Below are 25,754 nucleotides of genomic sequence, written 5' to 3' on the forward strand. Positions count from 1 at the left end.
GTGTAACATCCTGCAGTTCCTGGAGTGTCCACTAGAGGCTGAAGTGTAACATCCTGCAGTTCCTGGAGTGTCCACTAGAGGCTGGCTGCAGAAGCACAGGAAGTCACATACACACCCATTCTAAAAAGCCTGTTTTTACAGCAGAGATTAACATGTTTACAGCCTGGTTCAAAAAACCAAATAGGTGTGATTAGCTCATGTCTCGATGGACACACACTGTACGGGGGGTGAATGTTTTGATGACTCATCAGTTTTGATTTGATGAAGGATAAGAGTTATTCACAATAAGGCGTGTAGCTGACCTGATTGACAGGTGGGCGCGGTGTAACGGTTTGTCAGGAGGTTTAAAACCCGCCTCAGCTCCAGCTCTCAGCCTGTCGTTAGGTTGACTGAAAGTTAGACTGAGACAGCATTTCCAGCATGGAGACCGCCATCGATGGAACTCCAGCGCCCCCTGCAGGGACAGACGGGGGACGCCACTCAGGCTTCAAACATTCAGATTTTACAGTCTCTGGTTGTAACAGTTCTACGTCCAGCCTGAACCCTCCGTTTGCTACAACAAACGATCAAACGCCTTGAATGCAATGTTCTGAGAGGGGGAAATCACTCAGGGTTCAAACATTAAGATTTACAGTCAGTGTGGCTTTTGGGTAATTTTGAGATTGATTCTGCTTTTAACCTTTAATATAAACCTATTTAAAAACTGAGATATTTTTTTACTTGTGCGCACAAGATATATATATTTTTTAACTTTCTGGAATAACAGGGGCTCCATGTCGTACTAATCCTCTTCCATAGGTTTGAAACTAAAGGAAAAAGTTAATTTAAATAATTTCCACTTTAGGAATGAAAAAAATAAAAGCTAATTCTTGTAGCACAGGTTAGAAAAACAATGAAATCAAAATCCGACCGCAGAAAGTGAAAAACCCTTCTCCAATCATCGGCTACCAAAATGAGCTTTTATTTTGATAAGTTAAACCGGAAGTTACTTGTGTTTAGTATAACGTGAGTCAATGCGGAAGTTGTAACTCGGTTCAGCAGCAGAGACACAAAGCAGGGAGAGAGAGAGAGAGAGTTCAACTTCGCAGCTGGAAACTTTATTTCTCTTAAAACCGGAAGAAACCTGAACGGTGAGTTTTAGTGCTCAAACTTTCGCGTTGTTTTGATGTTTTACGGTAAATTTATGTCTGTTTTAGCGGGAACTTTGGCAGATTTTAGGCCATCGTTAACTGCTGATGACGAGCCCCCGAGAGGAGCGCGTTCTCTCCCACGGAGGAAGCGCCGCGCGCCAGACTCCTTTTAAAATCCAGTGAATTTATTCATTTGAGGTCTTATCTTCAGAACAGCGATTATTTATCCGATTAAAATCAAAATGTATTCACAAAACACATCCGTTCTTCAATTCGGCTTGAATATAACACACAGAAACGATCGTTTACTTGACCTCTGTTACACTTTCCATGTATTCCGGGGTTTTCCCCTACAAGTCTTAACCGTAAACATGCAGCGGTTGAAGGCGGGACGGGGTTTGAGTGACTCGCTATATAGATGAGATAAAAAGCAGTATGGAGGACGAAACACATGCCGAATGAAGTAGAAATCCCTAAAGCTGATAGTGACCCTGCAGGTAATGCTCTGCAAGGTTTCCATGTGTTTGTAAAATATATGAAATATAAAATCTGATAACCTTTAAATGAAGTCTTGTGTGTCTTAATCGCCATAAAAACAGTTACAAAGTCCACCCGATGAAGGTTGATCTGCTGTCCCTTTGTCTGTTTTATAAGTGCAATAAATGATTATCAGTGTTTGCACGTTACCTGCGCACGCGTGTTTTCACTTTCACTCTTCACTCACCTCATGTGAGGGGAACACCCTGAAGACCTCAAATGAACCTGAAAACGTCCAGATAACATGAAGAAGAAGAGGAGCTCCTTCCTCCTCTGACATCTTCAGCTCCACGTTGATCCAACATTTCGCTATCAAATCGTGGCAAATGTTTTTGTATAAATGTAGACAGCGTGAAAGAGTTTGTCTGCAGTTTTTCATAATTATAAAACCAAGAGATTATTTACATCAGATTCTTAAGACTTCTATTTTTGTTACCCTGGTTGTAAAACTTGTATCCATATCATTAGATTTCCATGAGATTTCTATCCAAGTAAAAAATTCTGGTATTGTGACAACTCTAGATCTGTCCATATCAAATAAAGATATCCAAATCAAACCATCATTTTATCTCATACATCAGCCTCTGCTCATGTGTCCTTTCAGTGTGTAACTCTCTCTCTCTCTCTCTCTCTCTCTCTCTGCAGCGCCGTCATGACCTCTGGAGTTTACGCCCCCACCACGATCTCGGACCCCAAATCCTCGTGCTTCATTGTTCCATCGGAACACCTGGATAAGGTCCACTTTGTGATCAAGATCTGCCAAGTGGTGAGTTCAAGGACCCTCTGCACTTTTCACACGTCAGAGAGCTTCCTGACGTAAAGGGGTAGATCCATGTGAGATCTCACTGACACAAAACATATCGATGTGATTTGCATTTATAAAACATTATCTCTCCACACAGTCAGAAAGTGAATCATCGTTATTGATGCTAAGCTAACCCCGATCCACCATAGAGATCCTTTTATCACTTGGAGGGCCGATTCAAAAAGCATATATCTGTGAAGATATTCAGAAAGTGCTCGGTGCAGTTAGCTCTCGTTTAGTGTTTGAATGTGGAGAGAAGCTTTCTGCAGCTTTACTCTGACGGCGTGACATGTGAGTTAAAACAAACCTTCCTCCCTGAGTGGAGCGAGACAGGACGACTTAAAGACAACAACACTCAAATGGTCGTCATGGTAACGGCTCCAGAGAGTCTCTCCTCACATGTTGGATGAAGTGTGGAGCCCCTACAGCCCCGGACGATTTTAACCCCTCAGTGGTTTTTTATTTTACAGAGCTTTTATTTTGAAGACTTTCATTCAGCTCCAGTTCAGACGGTTGATCCGCTGCACGTCTCTGCAGGTCGAACAGAAAGTCGACAAACCGGACGAATCGGTCTGAACCAAAACACCAGCGTCACGCAGCTTTTACTCACAAACACACACAAACACACACACACACACACACTGTGAGCTCAGAACAAAGAGTCAGACCTCGGGTCACTTTGACTTTTATTAAATATCAGACTTGTTTTGACAGACGGAAGTCGTCCCTCACTGCAGAGCGCTCTCAGCGGGTGGGCGGCTCAGTCTGTGGTCAGTCAACACGGTGTGTGTGTCATGAGTTATCAGAGGAAACTGTTTAAAATAAACTTTATTTTACTGCGTCAGTCACCGCTCAATGTTCCTGAGAAAACCTCCCTAAAGCTGTAAAAGAGAAAACCGCAGAGAGGTCCGAACACGAGCTGGAAGTCAAATCCCATGTTTACTTCCTGTGTCCCTCTGCACATGCTCAGTAGTGCTTCTCCCTGTGACTACATCAGGCAAATAAAACATATTCCTGTAACGTTTTATTCTTTCCTGTAGCAGCGTCCTACCTGCACACAAGGCCGCCCATAAGGGGGGGTTAAGAGGAAGGCTTTCCTGAGTTAGCAAAAAGAAACATGGCCCATCCTAATTTAAAGCGACATTGACCACACTTTAATTTAGACCTAAATACTCACCGTTACCTCTTAAAGCAACAGGAACACATATTTTATTTATCTCTGCTTCAGGTAAATGTAGCCTGTTTCAAAATGTAAACCCTCCTCTTCTTAAAATATGAGACCTTTGAATCCACATGTGCTTCTTCAGTGAGCATTTCAAGAAGCTGTGTGGGTGTTTTTGTCATGAATGAAAGTGTGTGTTTGTGTGTGTGTGACCCCTCCATCTTCCTCCTCTGGGGCTACAGATGTGGAAGTGAAAGTTCTGCAGCGCTGTCGTTAGCAGATCTCAGGGCTGCTGTTGCAACACGAACAGATGGACTGACGGGATGGAGGCTGTAAAAGAGGATGTTTGTGTGTGTGTGTGTGTGTGTGTGTGTGGGGGGGAGGATGCTGGCCTCAGTGGTCTTATTATGAAACTCCATCTGTACTCCTGATGTTCTGTTCCTTCTGATGACTGACAGACCGTCAGGGAGGAAGTTTAGAATGTTTTGCTGCATTAACAGGAGGAGACGTTTTCTGTCTCTTTTCACTCCTGAAAACTTGTGAGAACATTTAAAACAGCACCTGAAACCTTCCACCTGAGTAGTGCACTCACAACCTGTTTACCTGCTGCAGACGTTACAGTCTGTTTACCTGCAGACGTTACAGTCTGTTTACCTGCAGACGTTACAGTCTGTTTACCTGCTGCAGACGTTACAGTCTGTTTACCTGCTGCAGACGTTACAGTCTGTTTACCTGCAGGCGTTACAGTCTGTTTACCTGCAGACGTTACAGTCTGTTTACCTGCTGCAGACGTTACAGTCTGTTTACCTGCTGCAGACGTTACAGCCTGTTTACCCGCTGCAGACGTTACAGCCTGTTTACCTGCTGCAGACGTTACAGTCTGTTTACCTGCAGACGTTACAGTCTGTTTACCTGCTGCAGACGTTACAGTCTGTTTACCTGCTGCAGACGTTACAGTCTGTTTACCTGCTGCAGACGTTACAGCCTGTTTACCCGCTGCAGACGTTACAGTCTGTTTATCTGCAGACGTTACAGCCTGTTTATCTGCAGACGTTACAGCCTGTTTACCTGCTGCAGACGTTACAGTCTGTTTATCTGCAGACGTTACAGTCTGTTTACCCGCTGCAGACGTTACAGTCTGTTTACCTGCTGCAGACGTTACAGCCTGTTTACCTGCTGCAGACGTTACAGTCTGTTTACCTGCTGCAGACGTTACAGTCTGTTTACCCGCTGCAGACGTTACAGCCTGTTTACCCGCTGCAGACGTTACAGTCTGTTTACCTGCTGCAGACGTTACAGTCTGTTTACCTGCTGCAGACGTTACAGTCTGTTTACCTGCTGCAGACGTTACAGCCTGTTTACCCGCTGCAGACGTTACAGTCTGTTTACCTGCTGCAGACGTTACAGACTGTTTACCCCCTGCAGACGTTACAGTCTGTTTACCTGCTGCAGACGTTACAGTCTGTTTACCCGCTGCAGACGTTACAGTCTGTTTACCTGCTGCAGACGTTACAGTCTGTTTACCTGCAGACGTTACAGTCTGTTTACCTGCTGCAGACGTTACAGTCTGTTTACCCGCTGCAGATGTTACAGTCTGTTTACTTGCAGACGTTACAGCCTGTTTACCTGCTGCAGACGTTACAGTCTGTTTACCCGCTGTAGACTTTACAGTCTGTTTACCTGCAGACGTTACAGTCTGTTTACCCGCTGCAGACGTTACAGTCTGTTTACCTGCTGCAGACGTTACAGTCTGTTTACCCGCTGCAGATGTTACAGTCTGTTTACTTGCAGACGTTACAGCCTGTTTACCTGCTGCAGACGTTACAGTCTGTTTACCCGCTGTAGACTTTACAGTCTGTTTACCTGCAGACGTTACAGTCTGTTTACCCGCTGCAGACGTTACAGTCTGTTTACCTGCTGCAGACGTTACAGTCTGTTTACCTGCAGACGTTACAGTCTGTTTACCTGTTGCAGACGTTACAGCCTGTTTACCCGCTGTAGACGTTACAGACTGTTTACCTGTTGCAGACGTTACAGTCTGTTTACCTGCAGACGTTACAGTCTGTTTACCTGCAGACGTTACAGTCTGTTTACCTGCTGCAGACGTTACAGTCTGTTTACCCGCTGTAGACGTTACAGACTGTTTACCTGTTGCAGACGTTACAGTCTGTTTACCTGCAGACGTTACAGTCTGTTTAACTGCAGACGTTACAGTCTGTTTACCCGCTGCAGACGTTACAGTCTGTTTACCTGCAGACGTTACAGTCTGTTTACCTGCTGCAGACGTTACAGTCTGTTTACCCGCTGCAGACGTTACAGTCTGTTACAGTCTGTTTACCCGCTGCAGACGTTACAATCTGTTTACCTGCTGCAGACGTTACAGTCTGTTTACCTGCTGCAGACGTTACAGTCTGTTTACCTGCAGACGTTACAGTCTGTTTACCCACTGCAGACGTTACAGTCTGTTTACCTGCAGACGTTACAGTCTGTTTACCTGCAGATGTTACAGTCTGTTTACCTGCAGACGTTACAGTCTGTTTACCTGCAGACGTTACAGTCTGTTTACCTGCAGACGTTACAGTCTGTTTACCCACTGCAGACGTTACAGTCTGTTACAGTCTGTTTACCCGCTGCAGACGTTACAGTCTGTTTACCCGCTGCAGACGTTACAGTCTGTTACAGTCTGTTTACCCGCTGCAGACGTTACAGTCTGTTACAGTCTGTTTACCCGCTGCAGACGTTACAGTCTGTTTACCTGCTGCAGACGTTACAGTCTGTTTACCTGCTGCAGACGTTACAGCCTGTTTACCTGCTGCAGACGTTACAGTCTGTTTACCCGCTGCAGACGTTACAGTCTGTTTACCCGCTGCAGACGTTACAGTCTGTTTACCCGCTGCAGACGTTACAGTCTGTTTACCCGCTGCAGACGTTACAGTCTGTTTACCTGCTGCAGACGTTACAGTCTGTTACAGTCTGTTTACCTGCTGCAGACGTTACAGTCTGTTACAGTCTGTTTACCCGCTGCAGACGTTACAGTCTGTTTACCTGCAGACGTTACAGTCTGTTACAGTCTGTTTACCTGCAGACGTTACAGTCTGTTTACCCGCTGCAGACGTTACAGTCTGTTTACCTGCAGACGTTACAGTCTGTTTACCTGCTGCAGACGTTACAGTCTGTTTACCTGCAGACGTTACAGTCTGTTTACCTGCTGCAGACGTTACAGTCTGTTTACCTGCAGACGTTACAGTCTGTTTACCTGCTGCAGACGTTACAGTCTGTTTACCCGCTGCAGACGTTACAGTCTGTTTACCTGCAGACGTTACAGTCTGTTTACCCGCTGCAGACGTTACAGTCTGTTTACCCGCTGCAGACGTTACAGTCTGTTTACCTGCAGACGTTACAGCCTGTTTACCTGCTGCAGACGTTACAGTCTGTTTACCTGCTGCAGACGTTACAGTCTGTTTACCTGCTGCAGACGTTACAGTCTGTTTACCTGCAGACGTTACAGTCTGTTTACCTGCTGCAGACTTTACAGTCTGTTTACCTGCTGCAGACGTTACAGTCTGTTTACCCGCTGTAGATGTTACAGACCTTCTGTCCATGTGACTCAGCGGTCAGCAGTCCGTGTGTTAGGGGTCAGGGAGTGACTTGATCATGTGGAGTGGATCTTCTGACAGTCGGGTGTTAATGACCAACACGAGGTTGAAATGTATCTGAGAGGAGTTTAACACACAGACGATAATTGTGTGAAATATTTTGCTTTACCTTAAACCTGTACATAAAGAAAACAAGCTGTGTCCTCGTATACAGGGTCGTCACTGTCTGATATGGGATTTTGGGGACGATACCGATATCAATATTGGGGAGAGAAAAAATCAGAAACCGTTATATTGGCCGATATCTTTCTTATATCTATGTTCTATCTGTAGAAATAGATATAGATTCACACATTTGATGGTCACTCAACTGGAAAGTAACTGAGCATGAACGTGCATCACCGCTCGACACTCTGGAGAGTGATGATGATGTTTGTTGTAATCCATATAGCGCCCTCTGCTGGTGACAGAACTGCTAGTGTAATACAATCAAACTCAAATGAAATGCTATTTGACTGAATAAATCTGTAATATCAGATATTTGATATAAAATTAGCCGATACCGATAGTCACTGGATATGCTGGTATCGGCCGGCTGATAAATCGGTCGGGCTTTAGTACAGTCAAACATAATCGATACCTGTCTGATACCATGGCAACCAAATTAGAAGTCCTAGGCACCTAGTGTTGGATCATTTATCTGTTTTAATGATGAAACATGCAGAGAAACTCCTGCAGGGTGACTTGTTGATCATTTAAGTGACAGAGAGGTTTACAAAGTGTTGCTAAACTCACTCAGAGAGACTTGAACCGTGTTCTAGAACAAACAGCAGCAGCTCCATGAGTTCAGGACGAGTGGTTCATGAAGAGAGAGAGCACAGATGTCAGACGTCTGATCTGAGCTCTGTGGTTCAGGGTTGGTCTTTGTCTGAAGGAAACACAGACTTTTTATAACCAAACATCTCAAACAGAGAATATTCCTGCTTTAAACCTCGGTGATGTAACGGAGGCGTAGTCTGGAGTTTGGTTTACCACAAAAATACACAGCAGACACAGAGAACGACACTAAATGTTCTCCGTCCTGAAGTCTCTACAGAAGTCTGTGTTTGTTCACCACTCAAAAATAAGAGACTAATAACTATCTTATTTTGAAAAATAAACATAGTTCTGTTATGTCTTCCGGCTTTTTAAATCTAATTTCATTAAAAAAATGTTTAGTTTTATTTTCAATCATTATTAATCATAATTATTTTTATTTAGTGACCTCGTAAAATGATACAAAAATATTCATTGTTTGAATTTATTGTTATATTCCCATTCATGATATTTTTAGACCTCTTATGTATAAATGTAATCACATATAAAAATAAATGTCAAGTACATAAAAAAAAGATCAGGTAAGATCTAATAAAAGTATTAATAATCAATTCAACAATCAATTAACATGTGACTCAGTTAAAGGACCAATCAGTGAGCTGTGTAGAGAGTGAGATGATAAAGGACCAATCAGTGAGCTGTGTAGAGAGAGAGATGATAAAGGACCAATCAGTGAGCTGTGTAGAGAGTGAGATGATAAAGGACCAATCAGTGAGCTGTGTAGAGAGTGAGATGATAAAGGACCAATCAGTGAGCTGTGTAGAGAGAGAGATGATAAAGGACCAATCAGTGAGCTGTGTAGAGAGTGAGATGATAAAGGACCAATCAGTGAGCTGTGTAGAGAGTGAGATGATAAAGGACCAATCAGTGAGCTGTGTAGAGAGTGAGATGATAAAGGACCAATCAGTGAGCTGTGTAGAGAGAGAGATGATAAAGGACCAATCAGTGAGCTGTGTAGAGAGTGAGATGATAAAGGACCAATCAGTGAGCTGTGTAGAGAGTGAGATGATAAAGGACCAATCAGTGAGCTGTGTAGAGAGAGAGATGATAAAGGACCAATCAGTGAGCTGTGTAGAGAGTGAGATGATAAAGGACCAATCAGTGAGCTGTGTAGAGAGTGAGATGATAAAGGACCAATCAGTGAGCTGTGTAGAGAGAGAGATGATAAAGGACCAATCAGTGAGCTGTGTAGAGAGTGAGATGATAAAGGACCAATCAGTGAGCTGTGTAGAGAGTGAGATGATAAAGGACCAATCAGTGAGCTGTGTAGAGAGTGAGATGATAAAGGACCAATCAGTGAGCTGTGTAGAGAGTGAGATGATAAAGGACCAATCAGTGAGCTGTGTAGAGAGAGAGATGATAAAGGACCAATCAGTGAGCTGTGTAGAGAGTGAGATGATAAAGGACCAATCAGTGAGCTGTGTAGAGAGTGAGATGATAAAGGTCCAATCAGTGAGCTGTGTAGAGAGTGAGATGATAAAGGTCCAATCAGTGAGCTGTGTAGAGAGTGAGATGATAAAGGACCAATCAGTGAGCTGTGTAGAGAGTGAGATGATAAAGGTCCAATCAGTGAGCTGTGTAGAGAGTGAGATGATAAAGGTATCTTACTATCTGATCATTAAGGAAACATGTTGAAGTGCTGGCTTCTCTGACAACAATGCAGCAGTCAGTATGTCCTCCTTCTAACTTTAGATTCTGCTCCTGAATGCTCTGGATTTGTTTGGACCAGAGAAGGTAGGCGCTTTTAAGACACCCCCACACGGCCGTTTTGGACGCCCCTCTGTTTGTCAGATATGAGAGCAGTTATCAGGTCAACAGGTGTTGCAGCGATGGAAGCGGGCAAGAGAAGTGGTTCAGATAGAAGTGATTGTACCCGACCTAAAAAGCCTCTGCATGTTTCTAATAAGCTCCACGAGCAGAAACGTGCTCAAACTAGGATCAATATTGGAGATGCTTTTGAAAAATGGAGAGAGGTTAGAACACAGAAAGGTTTACAGACCCATGCAGAGCTGGATAAACACTGAAGCTTCAGAGTCCACCACATGGTGACCTGAGTGAGCATGGACTCTAGAGAGGGGGGGGGGGAGACAGCTCTCTATGATGTTTAGAATTTGGATTAAACACTGGGTGTCAGAGTTACATACTGCTCCTTTAAAATTCTCATATCACCACCCTGGAGTCCAGAACAGTGATTTGTCATTTCATGTTTGCATCAGTTCCTGGTTCTTATAAATATTTGTTGTGTTCTGTTTGTAATCTGCGTGAAAACAGCAGCATGGAGGCCTCACTGTGGATTGTACCATTATTGATTCAGTGTGAGGGGGGATGTGTCTCTCCAACAGGACGAGGCCAACATCCTCCTTCCTCTTCCTGTTGACTTAGTGTGGTGACTCGCCCAAACGCCCACACACAAAGAGAGAGAGAGAGATTTATCCACTCTTAATAAAACACAGTCTGTTTTTTTTTTACTGGTCTGAATTGTACTTTGAACCGGCCCGCTGGTCGCTCTGTTCAGCCTGCAGAGAAATGTCTCTGAGCTGTTTGCACTTTGTAAACTTTATTTTAGGATCGTTTTTGTCTCTTTTGTTAAGTTTACAGTAAAGGTGTAAAACAGAAGAGAATGATGTGGAAATGTTTCTCTGATTAAAACACAACCAGGAGGAGCTCTACAGTACGGCCGTCATGATACCAGACTTTTAAACTTTGATACAAATCAAATGATATCGATATCTGTTCATCACCACGGCAACGAGGACAGAAGCTGGAGACACCAAACATCTATCCACATGCTGATATTTATATCTGTAAAGAAATCTAAACAAAGTCTGCTCTCAGTCCAAATGTCACGCCGTCACTGTTATTTGTAGAGCACCAATTCATAACAAGTGTGACCTGGAGACGCTTTAAAAAAAAAAGCAGGTAACAGACGCAGCCAAGGGCGTAGGTTTGGATTCAACAAAGGAGAATCTGGAGAATTTTGAGCGTCAAACACTTCATTTCCTGCATTCTGGTGAATTTTTATGCAACAATTTGTGCCTTTTCTGAATTAATTTATGGCGGAAATTTCTTTACTATGTATAGGAAATTATAATTATTTTTGAATTACTATTAATTATTCAACTGTATTGTTCATAACTTTCTGCATATTCAAAACATTACAGGTGTTTTGGGATGTTTTTTTAGGAATCATGAACATCTCAAATCTATCAATTGGAGAATGACACCTTGTTATAGTCTTAGTATCCAAAATTTAAAACTACATAAAAAAACTCACCATTAGTCCAGACTATTCTTCTTAAGCCTGCATGACAACCACAGAAAATACAAGCTGACTTATCATCTATAACACTTCAGCTAATTTCTCATCTTACTATTTTTTTTTAGCACCAAAAAAGTCCCGGATGTCTGCTCCTCTCCTGTTGCTCATGTTGACAGTTAATGGGACACTCATGCAAACACCAACCTGTTGCTCTTACTTTGTCTTGTCACTGTCTGCGCCCGCGACCATAGACTGTATAAAGACCACGACTCCTAACCTGACCGGACCTGATCCATTGACCAAGCGTGAGCGAGAGTCACGCGCGTGTGACTGTGCGGCAAGGTTAAGATGGTATGGTCCACTATAGGGGTGTCTGAAATGATTGGGAAACGTATTTCCAGGTCAGAATGATGTATAAATGTTTTGAGCCCTCCGAAATGTTTTTCATTACCTCTCTCTCTTTCAACCTTTTAAAAAAAAATTTTTAAAAAAATTGAGGGGGACAAATCTACCTTTTCTAAATATTGGGGGGTTAGGGTCCCCTGCTTCCCCCCCAAAATCTACGCCTATGGACGCAGCGTTAATCCAACATGAGCGTAGCACTTAGCAACATTGAGCAAAAGTGACCTTTCATTTGATTTGTGTGAATTTGAATGCTTCAGGTGGGTCACATCAAGTCTCCAAGCTTTTGGTAAATAATTAAAGGTTTATGACGCCCGTTTGTTACCATGGCAACAGAAATGTTAGTCCTATAGACAGCTGGGTTAGGGTTCCTCTGAGGACACGGCTGAGATGGAAACTCTAACCAGCTTAAAAACAATCAACTCCTATCAACCTTTTTTTTTTTCTGTTTATGAGCGAGACAAAGATTTTATATTAAACGTCTTTAACGTCATGCTGCCCGTTAAAATAATGTGGCGGGTAGATTTGTGAGTCACAGAGGCAGGGAGGTGAAAACGTTCATTTCCAGCTGCTAGACATCCAGCGCTGGGTGATGTTTGTTTTTTTAATGATGAAAACTTGCAGACAAACTCCTGCACACGGTCTAATGGAATATTTTTGTGTGGTGGAGACAGCGTGCTGGAGTTTGTCTGCTCTTCTTCATGGGTTTCTTCCTCTCCCGCTCACCTGTCTGATGACGTTAATTAATCGTTTTCAAACTCGTGGTGTCAAAAATCAAAGTTTGAACAACGTCAGTGTGAAGGTGTTAAAGTCCATCAGTCAGGTCTGACTTCATTCTGAGTTTAGTAAATGAACTGTTTAGATATTCTGTGACATCATCAGTGAGTCTCTCCAGGTGAAATGAACGCCCCTCTCTCTCTCTCTCTCCGTCAGCTGCTCTCCTTCGTGGCCTTCATCCTGGAGGAGGTGGTGAACAGCTGCTTCAACTGCACCGCGCTCTACTTCTTTGAGTTCATCAGCTGCACGGCGTTCCTCTTCACCCTGCTGCTCCTCATCCTCCTCTCCACAAACCTGCACTCCCGAGTGGGCATCACCTGCTGGCCGTGCCTGGTAAGAGCTCCAGGTGTCATTTACCCAGGGGTGTAACTGTCACCTTTCAGCGAAATTCACCCTTTTGGATCCCAAATATGTCATTTGTGTGATTCATTTAGATCTGCAATAAAAACATTTGGAGGGGGGGGGGGGGGGGTAAATGTAAATCTGCGACTGATTCATGCTTCTTGCGGCCGGCGAGCACGTTTCATACTGACTGCAGTGAACACGCCACGAATAAAGTACTTCCGGGCCCTGCAGCCAATCATTGCAACGCTGTCGGCGCGAACCCGTCCGCGTCGGTACAAAATCTTGGAGGTGCTCGGCTGGGTCCTCAGACCCTCCGCAGACCCTCCTCTCGCCGGCCGCGATTGCGCAATATCGCCGCGCCGACCACAAGAAGCATGAAACCTGATTCAATGAGTCAACGTGCAGCACATGGCTCATTTACATCACGTTATTTCTCCGTGAAAACACTGTGGAAAGATTCAAAGTTAAACATCTTGTCTGATCATAATGTTTGGTATCCAGAGGTAAAGAGAGAGAGAGATATGTGTTCTAACTGAAGGTAACTTCAGCCAGCTCTCTGCTTCATTATTATCTCAGGAAACATTAAAGTGACAGCTGGTCAACACGTAATAAGAGAGAGAATATAAACTTAATGAGAATCAGCAGGAGATAAAACATCTGGTTCATATATTATAATGTTTCATATTTAATGATAGAAGAGAAAATATTGTCACACTTGATGACTGTATGATGATGTTCTCTCAGACTCTGAGAGATACCTGCAGAGTGACTGTCCTTCACATCAGCCCTTAGTGGAACATGGTAAGACCTGTTCTGCAAATTCATCCCATTTCTAAAAAGGGACTGAAGGTTGGGAGCATCATGGGGGTCTTCATGTTTCACTGAAGCTTTATCAAAAAGTTAGAACAGAACATAGATATCAACAAACAATTGTGTTTTTCTTTTTGTTTGCTTCTTTTGTCTGAATGATAAAATCTTCTGTAAATTCACATTTTAAAGCTGATATTTAAAAAACCTTTTTCATCCCTGATGAGTTTGCACCCCTGCATTTACCTGCTGACTTTGTGTGTGAATGTTTAGGTGTGACCTGCGGTGTCAAAGCGCTTTGAGTGGTCAGAAGACTCGAATGGCGTTATACAGGCTCAAGTTCACCGTGACTCTTTCAAACACGCCTCTCACAGCGGGATGTTGACCCCGTCAGATTAGAGCGGTCTGGAAAACAGAACTTTAAACTCAATATGATTCTAGTAACAATCAAAAGATAGATACCACAGTAACAAACAATAACTCTTAGACAACAACAATTCTGATGAGTTTTTATTTACCAGAAGTTCCAGACGAACTCCTGCAGACTTTCTAAATGGTACAAAAAGGACATCTCCTCCACCTTTTCAAACAGTCCCCTCCTCCACCTTTTCAAACAGTCCTCTCCTCCACCTTTTCAAACAGTCCCCTCCTCCACCTTTTCAAACAGTCCTCTCTGCCACCTTTTCAAACAGTCCCCTCCTCCACCTTTTCAAACAGTCCTCTCCTCCACCTTTTCAAACAGTCCTCTCCTCCACCTTTTCAAACAGTCCTCTCCTCCACCTTTTCAAACAGTCCTCTCCTCCACCTTTTCAAACAGTCCTCTCCTCCACCTTTTCAAACAGTCCTCTCCTCCACCTTTTCTAACAGTCCTCTCCTCCACCTTTTCAAACAGTCCCCTCCTCCACCTTTTCAAACAGTCCTCTCCTCCACCTTTTCAAACAGTCCTCTCCTCCACCTTTTCAAACAGTCCCCTCCTCCACCTTTTCTAACAGTCCCCTCCTCCACCTTTTCTAACAGTCCCCTCCTCCACCTTTTCTAACAGTCCCCTCCTCCACCTTTTCTAAGTCCCCTCCTCCACCTTTTCAAACAGTCCCCTCCTCCACCTTTTCAAACAGTCCTCCTCCTCCACCTTTTCAAACAGTCCCCTCCTCCACCTTTTCAAGCAGACCTCCTCCTCCACCTTTTCTAACAGTCCCCTCCTCCACCTTTTCAAGCAGTCCTCCACCTCCTCCACCTTTTCTAACAGTCCCCTCCTCCACCTTTTCAAACAGTCCTCCTCCTCCACCATTTCAAACAGTCCCCTCCTCCACCTTTTCTAACAGTCCCCTCCTCCACCTTTTCAAACAGTCCTCCTCCTCCACCTTTTCAAACAGACCTCCTCCTCCACCTTTTCAAACAGTCCCCTCCTCCACCTTTTCAAACAGTCCTCCTCCTCCACCTTTTCAAACAGTCCCCTCCTCCACCTTTTCTAACAGTCCCCTCCTCCACCTTTTCAAACAGTCCTCTCCTCCACCTTTTCAAACAGTCCTCCTCCTCCACCTTTTCAAACAGTCCCCTCCTCCACCTTTTCAAACAGACCTCCTCCTCCACCTTTTCTAACAGTCCCCTCCTCCACCTTTTCAAACAGTCCCCTCCTCCACCTTTTCAAACAGTCCTCCTCCTCCACCTCCTCCACCTTTTCAAACAGTCCTCTCCTCCACCTTTTCAAACAGTCCCCTCCTCCACCTTTTCAAACAGTCCTCCTCCTCCACCTCCTCCACCTTTTCAAACAGTCCCCTCCTCCACCTTTTCAAACAGTCCTCTCCTCCACCTTTTCAAACAGTCCTCCTCCTCCACCTTTTCAAACAGTCCTCCTCCTCCACCTTTTCTAACAGTCCCCTCCTCCACCTTTTCAAACAGTCCTCCTCCTCCACCTTTTCTAACAGTCCCCTCCTCCACCTTTTCTAACAGTCCCCTCCTCCACCTTTTCAAACAGTCCTCCTCCTCCACCTTTTCTAACAGTCCCCTCCTCCACCTTTTCAAACAGACCTCCTCCTCCACCTTTTCTAACAGTCCCCTCCTCCACCTTTTCAAACAGTCCCCTCCTCCACCTTTTCAAACAGTCCTCCTCCTCCACCTCCTCCACCTTTTCAAACAGTCCTCTCCTCCACCTTTTCAAACAGTCCCCTCCTCCACCTTTTCAAACAGTCCTCCTCCTCCACCTTTTCAAACAGTCCTGCTCCTCCACCTTTTCAAACAGTCCCCTCCTCCACCTTTTCAAACAGTCCTCTCCTCCACCTTTTCAAACAGTCCTCCTCCTCCACCTTTTCAAACAGTCCTCCTCCTCCACCTTTTCTAACAGTCCCCTCCTCCACCTTTTCTAACAGTCCCCTCCTCCACCTTTTCTAACAGTCCCCTCCTCCACCTTTTCAAACAGTCCTCCTCCTCCACCTTTTCTAACAGTCCCCTCCTCCACCTTTTCAAACAGTCCTCTCCATCTTTTGGAGTCCAAGGTGGAGATATCAGGGGAGGGGATTTGTTTTTACCAGAATCCCACTGTGACATCACAAGGAGAGCACATTAGAAACAGAGCTTCTCTGTGTTGTAAGACTTATGCAGACCACAAACAAAGGACTGGATGGTTTATTTCACATGTTGTGGGTCAGTAGACTCTCAGGTTACACAGATAGATGTTCAGAAACACTGAAGAAGAGAAGAGTTTTTCAGATTATGTCCCCTTTCAATTAAATTAAGACAAGCGTGCAGTAGATAACCTCCAATCTGTGGATGGATTCCTTCCTGTCCTGCACTCCAACACATGCAGTTTGTGAAGTTTCTGTACTTTTTGATTCTATGTTTTAGAGGATATTTTGCATGGCGATATCTTATTGATTCCAATCGATATTTTTCTTCTATTAATAGCAAACTTTTTTTTTTACATTTTCAATTGCTGAAGAGGTTTCACAGTTTAATTTGAACAAGTTGCATTGTTAAACATTAACATCCAAACTAGTTTGTTCGATTAGACTGAAATACCAACAGTTCAGATTCCACCGATCCAAAAAGTGACTGTGATCTGTGATCGGAGCCAAACTGTGACGAGTGTCTCTGCAGAGCGTCTTCAGTCTGAGCGTGTTTCTGTGGTGAAGATTCAACCTGTTCCACACCTCCTCCTGTGGACATGCTGACCGGGGACCTTCAATAACAGATTTATTCTCCAGCTCCTTGAACCTTCTGCTCCTCCTCTCCATCACTCAGGGTTGATGGTAGTCATGACGACCGGGAGACACCTGAGGAAGAGAATATGTTTACCGACGAGCTAATGAATCCGAGTTTTGGCAGCTTTTTAAAAACATGACTCAACATCTTTAGATCTCATCGAGCTTCAGTCAGATAACAGAGTTTGAATCGTTTTTTAAAATACGTTGTATCAAAGTTTTGAAGTTAAAAAAACAAAAAAAACATTTCGTATGAAATGCTTAACGGGAAAATACTTTCAGGAAAGTTTTTCTTCCCTCTGGAGCTGCTGGTCGAGGTCACATGTGTTGGAATAACGTCTGAAAGTTTCCACTGACCTGCAGCAGTGTGGACCGTCCCCGACGTGGAGTCCAACATGAAGGTGTGCTGACAGCGTCCACCAGGTGAGCTGACGGCGTCCACTGGGTGAGCTGACGGCGTCCACCGGGTGAGCTGACGGTGTCCACCGGGTGTGCTGTGCCTACCACGTCCACCAGGTGAGCTGACGGCGTCCACTGGGTGAGCTGACGGCGTCCACCGGGTGAGCTGACGGTGTCCACCGGGTGTGCTGTGCCTACCACGTCCACCAGGTGAGCTGACGGCGTCCACTGGGTGAGCTGACGGCGTCCACCGGGTGAGCTGACGGCGTCCACCGGGTGTGCTGTGCCTACCACGTCCACCAGGTGAGCTGACGGCGTCCACCAGGTGAGCTGACGGCGTCCACCAGGTGTGCTGTGCCTACCACGTCCACCAGGTGAGCTGACGGCGTCCACCAGGTGAGCTGATGGCGTCCACCAGGTGTGCTGTGCCTATCACGTCCACCAGGTGAGCTGACGGCGTCCACCAGGTGAGCTGACGGCGTCCACCAGGTGAGCTGATGGCGTCCACCAGGTGTGCTGTGCTGACAGGAAGCGTCTCCGTCTCTTTAAACAAAGTTCTTCTTCTCCTCAAACCGTTAACATCGGCCCTGCGTAAAGAAGCAGGAGTGAGCGTCTCATTGCACCCCGTCTCTCAGTCGAGGTGACGACTTCCACACACCTGAGTGTCCGCCATGACAGCTCCACTTCACGCTCACCTGTGCACCTGAGTGAAACACCTGCTTCTGATCGACGGGCTGGCCGCACGTCTGACACCTCCTGAACAGCTCCATCAGGCTGCGGGTGTACACCACGGCGCAGTCCTTGTCCATGTCTTCATCGGACTCTTCGGACGCAGAGTTGAGTTCTGGTTCTGAGTGGAGAGGATCCACCGACACCACGATGCAGAAACTCTCCTCTGACGCTGGAGGAGGAAGAGGAGGAGGCTGGGAGGAGCCCGCTGCTGCTCCAGAGGACGCCTGCCAACAAAACACCACATATCCAACAAGACTGTCACTGACAGAATCATTCATAACCTTATAAACCCTCTCCATCTTAAGCTCCGCCCTCACGTCCATATATGGTCGCTTCTGCTTCACATAATGGTGCCGACGTCTACTTCTTTTCTTGAGTGTACTTTAAAGACTTGAAATGCTTCCTTCAGCAGCTTTTGTTTTACTCAAAGGCTCAAACATGATTCATGTGAAACCCCTCCCTCCCTTACTGTTAGCCCCGCCTCCATGTGGGGGAAGAGAGACGGCCCCGCCCACTCAGGGATGCTGTGACTAGAGGTATAATGGCGTCACAAAAAAAACAGAAAATCAACATTGAGAAGAATCTTGTTTTCTCATATTTGTGTTCTTACTTCAAAAATATTTCTTCAGTTTGGACAGTTTGTTTGTTTTCCTTGAATTGTACATCGCCTTTATGCCTCTCTAAGCTCCGCCCCTGAATTATTTAAAAAGTATGTTGACATTAACAAAACATATTTTTCCCCTCATGTGACGACGAGTCGGGAAGTCGGGCGCCGTATTCTCTCCTGAGTTGTTGAGTTGTTGTTCCGACTTTTTTTTACAACTAGGAAACTCTCTTTTCCGATTTGTCCGACACCACATGAATGCACCATGAGCCTCTGAGTGAAACATAAAGAAGCTGCAGGAAGCGTCGCCCTGTCAGTGCTAACGAAGAGCTGAGAACAACAAACCCAGAGGGAGTTTGACTTCACTCTCTCACCCTATAGAAATTATATCTGCTATAGTAATGTTTGAAGATATCATTGCTTTGGAGGGGCCCCTGCTTTAGGGACCTGGGCCCTTGCTTTAGGGACCTGGGCCCTTGCTTTAGGGACCTGGGCCCTTGCTTTAGGGACGTGGCCCCTGCTTTAGGGACCTGGGCCCTTGCTTTAGGGACCTGGGCCCCTGCTTTAGGGACCTGGGCCCTTGCTTTAGGGACCTGGGCCCTTGCTTTAGGGACCTGGGCCCTTGCTTTAGGGACGTGGCCCCTGCTTTAGGGACCTGGGCCCTTGCTTTAGGGACCTGGGCCCCTGCTTTAGGGACCTGGGCCCTTGCTTTAGGGACGTGGCCCCTGCTTTAGGGACCTGGGCCCTTGCTTTAGGGACCTGGGCCCCTGCTTTAGGGACCTGGGCCCTGCTTTAGGGACCTGGGCCCTTGCTTTAGGGACCTGGGCCCCTGCTTTAGGGACCTGGGCCCTTGCTTTAGGGACGTGGCCCCTGCTTTAGGGACCTGGGCCCTTGCTTTAGGGACCTGGGCCCCTGCTTTAGGGACCTGGGCCCTTGCTTTAGGGACCTGGGCCCCCCTCGAGACTCTTCATATCCGCCCCTGATGAAAGTCTGAACCTGAATGTTTCCTATTTAAATATTTGAAATGTGTTTTCACCAACTCAGACTGAAGTAATAAAGTCACTGTGACTGAATAAACCGGCATTAGGACCCGTGGGGAGCCTTCACCTGTGTTCTCCTCCTCTTCGTGGCGGGAGCAGATGCACCTGTGCAGCCGGGCTCAGCGCGCTCTCTCCCGGGGAACACTGACGGCACTGCGCCGCTCTTCAGCGTCGGCTTCGGCGGGATGTTCAGTATCTTGGCCCTGAAGTCCTCCTCGTAGTCTTCGGGTTTAAAGTGCAGGCTGCAGACCCTCACTCCGCTGTACCTGGAGACAGGTGTGTCCTCGTCGAACCGGGGGTTTTGGATCGCTTTGAGCCACACTCTGCAGCGCGGAGGGTCTCTGGTCGGTAACCCGTGAAACACGACCCCCATCGACTTCGCCTCATCGTAGCCTTTACATCCGGGGACACAGCACCTCCACGGCATCCCTGCGCCGCTACAACACGCGAGGCAAAGAGTCAAGACTGTGAAATATTTAAAATTCACCATAAAAATAACTTTATTTACATGATTACTACGACCGTTAGCCGAACTGCGTTTAGCTTCTGGGTCTTTTCTTCTTCTACTCATGATATTCCGGCAGGATGTGTGCTGCGAAGCCTACTGCTGCCACCTACAGGCTGTACTATGAAGTTTGTGTTTTTAGACTGTGAATAGATAGAGGACAAAAAAACTGCAAATTACTCTTTTATATATATGTTATATCTTTTTTTTTTAAGTACTTTGTGTTATTTTTTCATTTGGTAATTTGTTCTTTGTATTCATTTGTAAATCATCCTGAAAAATGTCACACAGGTGCTGCTCAATCTCAGGCAAGGCAATATTTAAATTGGTCAGCTACACTTTAAAGGAAGAATGATCGACATGTTCCACATAAATAAATCATAAAGTCTGTCCTGTGTAAATGTGTCTCTGAGTCATGACTGTCTACACTGAGGGAGAAGCTCGAGTCCCGCTGGCTGTGTTGTTGTCAGAGCCGTGTTTACATGGACGGGACGGCCGGCTCCTCCCCTTCTGTATAAAAGCTGTTTTAGTCAAGAACTAGAGAGAAGAAGAAGAACATACTCACTGATTATTTGGATGTTAGTAAGAGTTTTTAGATCACGCTCATTCTGTGTCAGTTTACATGAAATGTGAAGCTCCTCCTTCTCTTCCGTCTCCAGGACTTTGTGTACACTGGTGGCATCGCCGTGTTCTTCCTCATCGCCTCCATCGTTTTTGCCGCAGAAAACGGAAACACGTCGATGGAGAAAACTGCTGTGGTGAGTAAACATCAACACACTGACTGACACTACTCACCTCTCCTACACCCTAACCTCCTCCTGTCCTCTCCTGCCTCCTCCTGTCCTCTCCTTCCTCCTCCCGTCTCCTCCTGTCCTCTCCTACCTCCTCCTGTCCTCTCATGTCCTCTCCTACCTCCTCCTGTCCTCTCCTGTCTCCTCCTGTCCTCTCCTGTCTCCTCCTGTCCTCTCCTACCTCCTCCTGTCCTCTCATGTCCTCTCCTACCTCCTCCTGTCCTCTCCTGTCTCCTCCTGTCCTCTCCTGTCCTCTCCTACCTCCTCCTGTCCTCTCCTACATCCTCCTGTACTCTCCTACCTTCTACTGTCCTTTCCTGCCTCGTCCTGTCCTCTCCTATCTTCTCCTATCCTCTCCTACATCCTCCTGTCCTCTCCTACCTCCTCCTGTCCTCTCCTACATCCTCCTGTCCTCTCCTACCTCCTCCTGTCCTCTCCTGCCTCCTCCTGTCTTCTCCTATCATCTCCTACCTCCTCTTGTCCTCTCCTGTCTCCTCCTGTCCTCTCATGTCTTCTCCTATCCTCTCCTACCTCCTCCTGTCCTCTCCTACATCCTCCTGTACTCTCCTACCTCCTACTGTCCTTTCCTGCCTCCTCCTGTCCTCTCCTGTCCTCTTCTACCTCCTCCTGTCCTCTTCTACCTCCTCCTGTCCTCTCCTACCTCCTCCTGTCCTCTCCTACATCCTCCTGTACTCTCCTACCTCCTCCTGTCCTCTCCTACATCCTCCTGTACTCTCCTACCTCCTACTGTCCTCTCCTACCTCCTCCTGTCTCCTCCTGTCCTCTCCTGTCTCCTCCTGTCCTCTCATGTCTTCTCCTATCATCTCCTACCTCCTCCTGTCCTCTCCTGTCTCCTCCTGTCCTCTCCTTCCTCCTCCTGTGTCCTTCTGTCCTCTCCTACCTCCTCCTGTCCTCTCATGTCTTCTCCTATCATCTCCTACCTCCTCCTGTCCTCTCCTATCCTTTCCTACCTCCTCCTGTCCTCTCCTGTCTCCTCCTGTCCTCTCCTTCCTCCTCCTGTGTCCTTCTGTCCTCTCCTACCTCCTCCTGTCCTCTCATGTCTTCTCCTATCATCTCCTACCTCCTCTTGTCCTCTCCTACCTCCTCATGTCCTCTCCTACATCCTCCTGTACTCTCCTACCTCCTACTGTCCTTTCCTGCCTCCTCCTGTCCTCTCCTATCCTCTTCTACCTCCTCCTGTCCTCTTCTACCTCCTCCTGTCCTCTCCTACCTCCTCCTGTCCTCTCCTACCTCCTCCTGTCCTCTCCTTCCTCCTCCTGTGTCCTTCTGTCCTCTCCTACCTCCTACTGTCCTTTCCTGCCTCCTCCTGTCCTCTCCTATCCTCTTCTACCTCCTCCTGTCCTCTTCTACCTCCTCCTGTCCTCTCCTACCTCCTCCTGTCCTCTCCTACCTCCTCCTGTCCTCTCCTTCCTCCTCCTGTGTCCTTCTGTCCTCTCCTACCTCCTCCTGTCCTCTCATGTCTTATCCTATCATCTCCTACCTCCTCCTGTCCTCTCCTACCTCCTCCTCCTTCTTTACTTCCTCCTTTCCTCTCCTGTCTCCTTAAGTCTCCAGTTTCTTATCATTTCTTTCTCGTCTCCTCCTCCAGGCGTTCGGCTTCATGGCGTCCTTGGCGTATCTCCTCGACTTCGGCCTGTTCCTGAAAAATCGTGGGTTTCCCTTTAAAAAGGACGGGAAGCCGGAGCCCAGTAACGGCGTCGCTGTGCCAGCCAACGCTCCAGAGACGGAGAAACTGGCGCCGGCGCCCAACGGGCCAGAAGAGGTCTGATTTAAACGTTCCCCCGTGTGCATTCGTACGCTGCACGCCGAGGTCAGAGATTATTTTGCGCACTATTCCTTTAAGATGACGACGAGGGGCGGAGCTTCTGCGGCCGACAGCTGACCTGGTTTATTAAGTCGTTTCATATCCTGTTTATCCTTCCACGCCACGTGCTGCACTGATCAGTACATGAAAAATATAACCAATCACAGCGCAGAGCGCCCGAGCTCAGTTTGAGTTTTAAGAGAGAACGCACACATTGTTTCAAAACAGGAAGTCTGTTTCTTATGTTTGACGTATTTTCAGGTTTTAAATTTCTTAAAGGGTCGTTCTTTTTACATCTCGTCTTACCTCAGTAGAGACGTCTTCTGTCCCGCTGATTCAAACGTCTTAATCACTTTGTTTTTAATTTAATTTGTGTGAAGGAAATGAAGCCTGAACATGAGCGGTTAGTGTTTATTAACGGCGCTCTTTGTGCCGGCAGCGAGCGCCACAGTCTGTAAATATCAACGTTTTATTTTTAGAGGTTTTTTGGGTTCAAAGTTCAAACATTTCCAACGTCTCAGCCAGCGTCTCCTCATTGTTGTCGACCAACCTGAAATCAGAAGTCCCGCCAAATTCTTGATCCTGATTGGTCTGTGGGGGAGAAGGGACAGTCATCGGAGGCTCGAGTCCTCCAAGCATCGGGTTCAAATCCGACCAGTGACTCCTTTCCTGCATGTCATTTCCCACAAGATGTTTTCTGTTTTGTTTTTTGGGACTTCCGGCGCTCTGTAGAAAACCCACCAAGCTTTCATTTTATTTGCAGGTGAACGCATGTTGAAGAACACGTTCCCCTCGGCCTCCAAAGACAACGATCATGATTATTTTAATCCATGTTTTTATTTTGATGCCCAGGACATGAAGCGGACTGCAAGACTTCTCAGAGGTCTCATGTTTCTACTTTTCTGATTAAATGACGTCATTAAGGCGTAAAAATCAAAACGTCCAATGAGTGAAATCTGCTGCAAGATATTCAAATGAATGGGAACAGTCACGAGATGGAGAAGTGGGACGTTGATGTTTTATGAAACGGAGACAGATCCGTCTGAGTGCAGAAGGCTTAAAACCTGAACGATGGCCGTCACAGATTCAAACCTTCTCACAGACTGATGAATGAATGAATAATAACTTGACAATCACAGATCATTTTCCTAACCAATCAGAGCACACTGGAAGAACGTTCTGTCAGATGATCCCAGATATGTTTTTTTTTATATTCCAGTATTTTTTACCTTCAAACGTTCGAGACAGTAAAGTTTATTATGTAGAAATAAAAAGCCTGTGGTAGATATATAAATCTATATGTTCATGATCTCTTCTATCGTGTGCCTGTTTTCTACACCTTTAACACCCATTACAGTTTATAACAGATCTCACTTTGTCTGTGAGCATGTTTGATATCTGATCATTTTATCATCCTGTCGTTTAATAAACAGATTTTCAAGGAATAAATGGGCTCGTTTGTTTGAAGTTTCAGGAAACTGCCTCTACATCGATTCGGAGGAGGAGGGGGGGGGGGGGGGACAGCCCTCTGCAATGTTTTGAATTTAGACTGCAGTACCCATTTTAAACACTAGGTGTCACAGTTACATATTGCTCCTTTAAGCTGAGAGTACTTTACTTGCTGTGTGCTTTTATTTTGAAATAAAGTAAGGCCCTTCCTGTAGATGGAAAGTTAAGACATGAGGTTAAGCACAGAAACAGGAAGTGGTTAGGGATCCCAAAGTGAGGTCAAACAGCTCAAAGGAACGGTAACAAAGTTCAATGTGTGATGTCATGAGGTCAATGTGTGATGTCATGAGGTCAGTGTGTGATGTCATGAGGTCAATGTGTGATGTCATGAGGTCAGTGTGTGATGTCATAAGGTCAATGTGTGATGTCATGAGGTCAGTGTGTGATGTCATCAGGTCAATGTGTGATGTCATAAGGTCAGTGTGTGATGTCATAAGGTCAAGGTGTGATGTCATAAGGTCAATGTGTGATGTCATCAGGTGGATATTACTGTCTGAGAGTTTGTTAAAGTGAAATGAGACATTCAAAGATGCAGCAGTGTTCTTTTACATCACTGAGACTACAGGGAGACACTGAGGACGAGTATCTACGGAGAGCCTGAAGGGACAAAATAACATGAAAGTAATCATGATAAAAAACCATTTAATATATTAATTTCAGACCAGGGTTAATAGTGATTAACTAGTTAACGCTGACAGCCCTAATCTGTATGTTTGGCTGCTAGTTGTGATGTTTACTGCTGCTGCCTGTCTGGACCTGGACACTCTTGAAATATAGATTTTTGTTATCTAATGAGTGAGAGTTTTATCATTTTGCTTGGTGTCCTGGTTTGGGAACCTGTCCCTTAAAAACAAAAACGGTCCGAATCAAATTGTAAAATGGTCCAGCAGGCTGATCGGAGAGTCACAGCTAAACACAGAATCCCTGTACATTAAACAGTTACAGAGGATATCCGGCTCCTTTTTAAAAGATGAATCCCACTCCTTAAATAATATATTCCAGCTTCTCCCGTCAGGTACGTATAAAGTACCACCCTGCAAAACAAAGAGGTACCACAACAGCTTTGTCTCAGCAGCCAACAGCGTGATGAACAAGATATAATGCAGAGGCAACATTCTCTTGGAGCATTTTTAGTACATTTATTTTACTTTAGTTGACCGAGGGTATAGTCTGATTTGTATCGTTTTTATTTGTCTTATTCTTACTCTGGGTTACTTTATCTTTGTTTTTTACTGACAGGCTTTTCTCTTTAGTACTGAGCACAGTTGTCACTTCATCATGTTTTATCCTGTGCTGTCGTTTTATGTGTAAAAACAGCCTTACCTTACCTTAGAGTTCTTCACTTTTATATCATCTTTTGTCATCATTGTTTTTCTTAAGCTACGTGAAACAGCGCCCCCTTTGGATTTAGGTTATGGTAAATGGCATCCTGGAAGGACAAAGCAGGTACTGCACC

General features: G+C 45.6%; 2 protein-coding genes across 2 annotated transcripts; one reads left to right on the forward strand and one right to left on the reverse strand.

Moving 5' to 3' along the window:
• Positions 1–987: 987 nt before the first annotated feature.
• Positions 988–24,238, forward strand: cmtm6 (CKLF-like MARVEL transmembrane domain containing 6). The gene is made up of 5 exons (XM_061033900.1): positions 988–1,130; positions 2,313–2,433; positions 12,701–12,877; positions 20,833–20,931; positions 22,574–24,238. The coding sequence occupies exons 2-5, from the start codon at positions 2,320–2,322 to the stop codon at positions 22,751–22,753; spliced, it is 570 nt and encodes a 189-aa protein (XP_060889883.1). The 5' UTR covers positions 988–1,130; positions 2,313–2,319; the 3' UTR covers positions 22,754–24,238.
• Positions 16,907–20,219, reverse strand: zgc:158320 (uncharacterized protein LOC780837 homolog). The gene is made up of 3 exons (XM_061033899.1): positions 19,736–20,219; positions 17,251–18,248; positions 16,907–16,965 (listed from the first exon to the last, which is right to left on the reverse strand). The coding sequence occupies exons 1-2, from the start codon at positions 20,156–20,158 to the stop codon at positions 17,907–17,909; spliced, it is 765 nt and encodes a 254-aa protein (XP_060889882.1). The 5' UTR covers positions 20,159–20,219; the 3' UTR covers positions 16,907–16,965; positions 17,251–17,906.
• Positions 24,239–25,754: the final 1,516 nt, after the last annotated feature.

Source organism: Labrus mixtus, unplaced genomic scaffold (genome assembly GCF_963584025.1).
Source record: "Labrus mixtus unplaced genomic scaffold, fLabMix1.1 SCAFFOLD_57, whole genome shotgun sequence".
Classification (NCBI taxonomy): domain Eukaryota; kingdom Metazoa; phylum Chordata; class Actinopteri; order Labriformes; family Labridae; genus Labrus; species Labrus mixtus.